Source organism: Maniola hyperantus, chromosome 13 (assembly GCF_902806685.2).
Source record: "Maniola hyperantus chromosome 13, iAphHyp1.2, whole genome shotgun sequence".
NCBI lineage: Eukaryota > Metazoa > Arthropoda > Insecta > Lepidoptera > Nymphalidae > Maniola > Maniola hyperantus.
The window spans coordinates 3,407,666-3,413,558 of NC_048548.1; the positions used below are offsets into that span (position 1 = coordinate 3,407,666).

At 36.7% G+C, this 5,893-nt stretch overlaps 2 protein-coding genes across 3 annotated transcripts; one reads left to right on the forward strand and one right to left on the reverse strand.

Annotated features, from left to right (window-relative positions):
* Positions 1 to 773: 773 nt before the first annotated feature.
* On the forward strand, positions 774 to 3,286 carry LOC117987842 (uncharacterized). Of its 2 annotated transcripts, XM_069502652.1 has the most exons (6): positions 774 to 1,173; positions 1,249 to 1,381; positions 1,469 to 1,651; positions 2,025 to 2,097; positions 2,178 to 2,288; positions 2,623 to 3,286. In XM_069502652.1, the coding sequence occupies exons 1-6, from the start codon at positions 1,124 to 1,126 to the stop codon at positions 2,964 to 2,966; spliced, it is 894 nt and encodes a 297-aa protein (XP_069358753.1). In that variant the 5' UTR covers positions 774 to 1,123; the 3' UTR covers positions 2,967 to 3,286. The 2 variants fall into 2 exon arrangements, with proteins under 2 accessions (XP_069358753.1, XP_069358754.1); XM_069502653.1 differs by lacking the exon at positions 1,469 to 1,651.
* Positions 3,287 to 3,304: 18 nt separating this feature from the next.
* Positions 3,305 to 5,668, reverse strand: LOC117987843 (putative nuclease HARBI1). The gene is made up of 6 exons (XM_069502651.1): positions 5,448 to 5,668; positions 5,119 to 5,309; positions 4,675 to 4,810; positions 4,452 to 4,593; positions 4,080 to 4,352; positions 3,305 to 3,654 (listed from the first exon to the last, which is right to left on the reverse strand). The coding sequence occupies exons 1-6, from the start codon at positions 5,658 to 5,660 to the stop codon at positions 3,533 to 3,535; spliced, it is 1,077 nt and encodes a 358-aa protein (XP_069358752.1). The 5' UTR covers positions 5,661 to 5,668; the 3' UTR covers positions 3,305 to 3,532.
* Positions 5,669 to 5,893: the final 225 nt, after the last annotated feature.

The following is a 5,893-nucleotide window of genomic DNA, read 5'->3' on the forward strand; positions in this document are numbered from 1 at the left end:
TCTAGTGCAAACATGACCTATTAGGGCTTTGATTATTTACTCTAGCAACTAATTTCAAATCAAATAAAATATAAATCAGCGTTGGGGCGTCTGGTACCACAAATAATTGCCAAAGAGGTTTGTGTCTGAGGGTCCCGACGTCTCAACACAAGCTGAGTGGCCTACCTGTTCGAGGTGTTGCACTGCTGTACAGGACGATATTGCCATGTGAAATGACTAATATTCCCCTTTCCTCTCCAACTAAGCGTCAGGCTTGTGCTAGGAGTAGGTACGACAATAGTGCAACGGGCGGGGTTTGAACCGTCGCGTCGTCGGACCTTTCGGTTTTCAGTCCACTCCTTTACCCGTTGAGCTATTGAGGCTCTATTCTATTCTAATTTATTATTATCGTCATAAAATTGGTACACCGATTGCTATAGTAAACTACATATTTGAACCTATTCGTCCCACATATGTTGACTTCTATCCTATTACTTCATAAAGTTCATGCAGCGTTAGTAGAATGTCTCTTCAGTTTCATATCCCAACACCCTTTTCGAAGCGAAGCATAAATAAAGCCATCTGTAACTCAGCCGTTAATGTAATCATAGACAACAAGTGCGAAGAGGCACAGAACAAAAGCGGCAACCAAGAACTCCTTTGTTAGACATGTTTGTTAGGTGGGTAGGCTTAGTACGGGTTTGCACATCTCGACAATTCTAAAAGATTTCGAGAGTTGAAAAACTATATCGTCAGATTAGAATGGGCCTAAACGCTTTTGTTTCATGTTCCTGTGTGCCGAGTGGGAGTTCCACAAAATTATTCGAATGACTTCACTACTGCGTTAATCGAGCTAACCTCAAACGCATCGAGAATCGCGAGCAAGCGAGTGTGAGTTACCACCGAAGCTAACCAGCCCATACGCGTGTACTCACCGTGAATGGCGTTTATTATTTTTGTAATGTTGGCGTCGTGATATAAACCAACCAAATTCAGAATGAAATTTCTATGAAGTGATTGTATGGAAGCAGCTGTCTATCAAAATTAAGGTGGTAATATCGTTTGTTTATGTTTACGCGGTCGGCGGTTGTGCGATTAAATTAGGTGTTGTTTTAAAATTATAAAAATAATAAATACCAGAAAAATGAAGACGAGTCCTTCGCAATTTGATTTGATGGTAACATTCATGGAGCAGTAAGTGGAATTAAAGTTATTTCTGTTTTTATTTTATAAGTGGGTGAACTTTGAAACGAGTTTATTGCTTTTTAGGCATGGAGACCTTAGCAAGCCATCCTCCAATGCAAGAGGCAGAATCTCTACTCTTAGTAAGTGGGAGGAACTGGCTGTGCTACTGAATAGTGATGGCAGTGGTGACACTAAAACTCCTGAGAAATGGAAAAAAGTTAGTAAAATGTATATTTTATGTTCACCTATTTTGAGGTTGTGGTCACTAATTTATAAAATGTTTGCTTCTTTATGCTTGATTAAGGTGTGGAGTGATTTCAAAAATAATACCAAGAAAAAAGCTGCTCGTCTGCATAGATCAGCTACTGGTACTGGTGGTGGTGCTGCTACGTATTGCAAACTAACAGATTTAGAGCAAAGAGTTCTAAATCTGATCGGTGTGCAAGTAGCGACGGGCTTGGCAGTGGAAGAGGCTGGGTTGTCACAGGTTTAAATTTCTTTACTTATGCTGGTATATTATTAGGGTTCCGTACTACAAAAGTAAAAAGCACCTTTATAGGATCACTTTGTTGTCCGCCTGTCCATCTGTCTGCCTTGTCTGTCAAGAAACCTATAGGGTACTTCCCGTTGACCTAGAATCATGAAATTTAGCAGGTAGGTATGTTCTATAGCAAAATTAAAGGAAAAAATCTAAAAAAAATTGTGTTTACATCATTAAAAAAGCGTTCTTGAACAATAATTAGTATTTTCAACTTTCAAAACAAGATTACTATACCAAATTGTATATAAATATGTACGATTCTTAAACAGATTTTTATTTGTTTTGACGCTTTAATGTCTCAAATTGTATTTTCTTACAGGGGATTCATAATGAGCCAGACTCTATGATGGTTGAGCAAGGCACTCCATCTTTGCTCTCACAATTCGTAGAAAGTAAGTTGTGGTTGTGGAATTTCAGCATATCAGTAATAAACAGTATCGTCATATTGTGTTTATTTTATTTTATTTTGCAGTTCCACTTACACCAGAGGTATTAATTACTAATATTGCCTCACCAGAGCTACCATCACAGAGAAGAGCTATGTGTTCTCCGCCTCTGGGCTTTATAGAGGAAGAAGTTCATGGTGAGACATCCATACTTATATTATAAATGCGAAAGTGTTTTTGTTTGTTATTATATTATACCACCATTTGTAACTGTATTCAAGCAAAGAAAGGATATGATTATGATTATACATTTTAGGATCTCAACCTTGGAATGAGACTGCAGGGCCATCAAACATCCTACACTGCCCCAGCTGCAGCGGTACCACCTCAGACAAGGGCTGCAACTCCGCTTTTTACATTTGCGGAGTCACAAGTGGAAGGTGAAATAGATTAGATCTTTAAAGATACGTGAATATATAAATTTTTTAATAATTTCATTACTATAATGACTTTTATAACATATTTTTGCAGATCCGGGCATGCGCACTCCAACTAGGCCCTCAACTGCTCGGCGACTCGAGCCTGCTCTATCAGGGCAAACTACACCTCGCCGAGGAAGACCAACACAAGCTCGAGGATCGCAACGAAAAAGAGTGAGGCCAGCACACACACAGCAGGCAGCCGAACATTTCCTCCAAGCAGAAGAATTTTGGAGAAAATTTAAAATAGAACAGCATAGGGACTACATGGACTTGAGAAGAGAGCAAAATAGGATCAGGGAGATGGAAGTGCAGGTTCAGACGCAGTGGCAAGCAGTAGGATTAAGAGCTCTAGACATATTAGATAAGATAGCAAATAAGTATTGTAAAGATTAGTTTAGATTAGTTATTTAATTTATAAGATTAATTAGTTTGTTAGATTAGATTAGCATGGGTAATGTGGTATTTAACAGTGTCATAGAAAATTATATACGTTTCACATGATTTATTTACATGTTTGTATACTCTTTGGCTTTATATAGCATGCATTCATAGACAGAGTATGTAATTTTGCTATTAAATCAGCCAAAAAATGCCATGCTAGCAATGCTATGTGAAAAAGACTATATTTTCAATTAGTTAAATAGGCAGTTAAAGCACCTGGTTTGTAATACAATTTAAGAATTATTATTTAATAAAAGAACGGTTTTATCTAATTTAAATCAATTTTATTTATTAACATATTAAAATACTTAACAATAAAATTATTTACATTTATACAATAAAATAAATCAGTACATAAGTGGAAGGTAGGTATAAGGTAGCTAATGGTAATCTATACAATACTATACATAAAAAGACTTGTCTGGCTGACTATCTATCAACGCACATTCTAGGCACCGCCGTCAAGTCTATGTTTCCAATATGTGAAGATCTTTATGTCAGAAATAAAAATTTATTCACTATTGCAACCTTCTAACTAATTGGTCTCTCAATATTCTACCTCTAATTAAGTCAGAAGTAGCTTCTCTTTCCAAGTAACTAATTGGGCCAGATACATCTTCCATGTTTTGAAGTTCCTGACCTAGAAATAATTCATAAATTTATTAAATTTGTTCCTTAATGAAAATTGCAAATTGATAAGATTCAATCTAATAATAGGTACTATAAAGAGGAAAGCTTCATTTGGTTCTAATCGATGAACTGAACCGATTTTAATAATTTTACTCTCATCATTACAAAGGTAATTTATCCAGTATTATTATTGTATGTATATTATAACTAAATGATGCCCGCGACTTTATCCGCGTGGATTTAAAAATTCCATGGAAACTTTAATTTTTCGGGATAAATAGTAGCCTATGTCCTACCCCGGGATGTAAGCTAACTCAGTACTAAATTTCATCCGTCGGTTAAACTGTTGGACCGTGAAAAGTTAGCAGACAGACGGACACACTTTCACATTTATAATTTTAGTATGGATTATTGTCTTAAAATTACAACACCTACCCGTATCTTCCTCTGTGTCCTCAATGCCAAAATTAATCATTAAATTATGTAATACAGAACACGCCAGAATAATGCGTGAACATTTTAGTGGCCTGTAATGGAGAGTTCTGTCCTTGTGAAGATAACGCCACCGATTTTTAAGTCTTGAAAATGTGTTTTCGATGACTACCCGGGCTCTCATATGCTTCTCATTATAGTAGGCTTCTGGTGAACCCTGGGTAGCATCTAAAATCGGTGTCATCAGCCACGGGCGTTGAGGATATCCAGAGTCTCCTAGAATGAAAAATGTACCTATGTTAGATAATGCTACTGATATAATATAAATGTACCTAGGTACTGAAATCTTTTAAAGTTTACTTGTGGATACCATACCTAATAGCCAGACCACTTCTCCATTCTGGTGCAGAGATTGAATGTAAGTGTTCAAATCACTGTTTTCCCATATGAAGGAATCGTGATTTGCACCTCCAAACTTGGGATTAACGCTTAAAATTCGGTATTCATCATCACATACCTGAAAACAAAACATTTAAATTGTTTAATTGTTCATCTATGAATAATAATATAACAAATATCTCCATAATATTATAATTACCATCTGAACGTTTAAAGAATGATAGTGTTTGCGGCTATAATACCAATGTTCCTCTTCTTTTGGAGGAACAACTATTTTGAAATGACTGCCATCTATACAGCCCACCACTCCCGGTATTCCATACTTTCTGTAGAACCTAAGTAGAAAAATAATAAAATTATATTAATTTACTGAATTGAATTCATGCTTATACTTATACCTATTATAAATGTGAAAGTGTGTCTGACTGTCTGCTAAATCCACGTAGACTAAGTTGAGGGCATCATCTGCTTGATACAGACTGTTTGCATCTTGGAGACAGACATAGATTACTTTTTATCCCGAAAAATCAGAGTTCCCACGGGATTTTTAAAAACCTTACGTGGATGAAGTGGCGGGCATCATCTAGTACCTACCTACTATATAATTTGATTTAGGTTGATCATAAATATTAGGTATTCTTACCGTTGGCTAACTGCCTGTCTGGCAGCTGGAGTACCGGGAAACCGAATATATTTTGCAATAATATTTTTATGTGTTAACGCCTGGGTAACTTCTTCTACGTACACACTGCACATTTTCTGGGATATATGTTTCGCAACCCCAGACGGCCTTTGATATGTTCCAGTTGCAAAATGAAACAAAGCAGTGAGGACCTGCAAATAAAAAGGAAAGAAATGTACTTAGCTACCTACCTACTTACGTGTAAATACTTTCCATATAATTTTGATATAAGTAGGTATGGGTAATATGGCAAAATTAACCTAAATAGGTATAATAATATTGATACATACTTTATGTTCCAAGGAAACGCGTTGGGAGGACCTTAAATCTGTCAGTCTCCTTAGCTCGTTGCATAAGAACTTGAAAACTTTCTTGGAGAGGCGATACCTATCTTTAAACTGCCTCTCCGTTAGGTCTAACAATGGGTTAAAAGATGCACGAGCCATTGCTTCCTCGCTAGCGGTATAGTTGCGGTCATCTTGAGCCTTAGCGGCCGCAAACATCCTCCAGGTGAAAAAATACCGGCCTGCCATAATTTTTCTGGTTCAAATTTAACTTAAAATTGAAAATGAATTTCTTTAAAATATTGTTCTCTCCGCTTTCACTGCAAAATTCTAAGTGACAAACTTTTCGATCGCGTTAGCGTCGTGATTACTCGGTTTACTTCTCGAACTGTCAAAATCTCAAACTCACACTCACTTAATGCTTGAATCGACCAATCACGTGCGCTCACGTT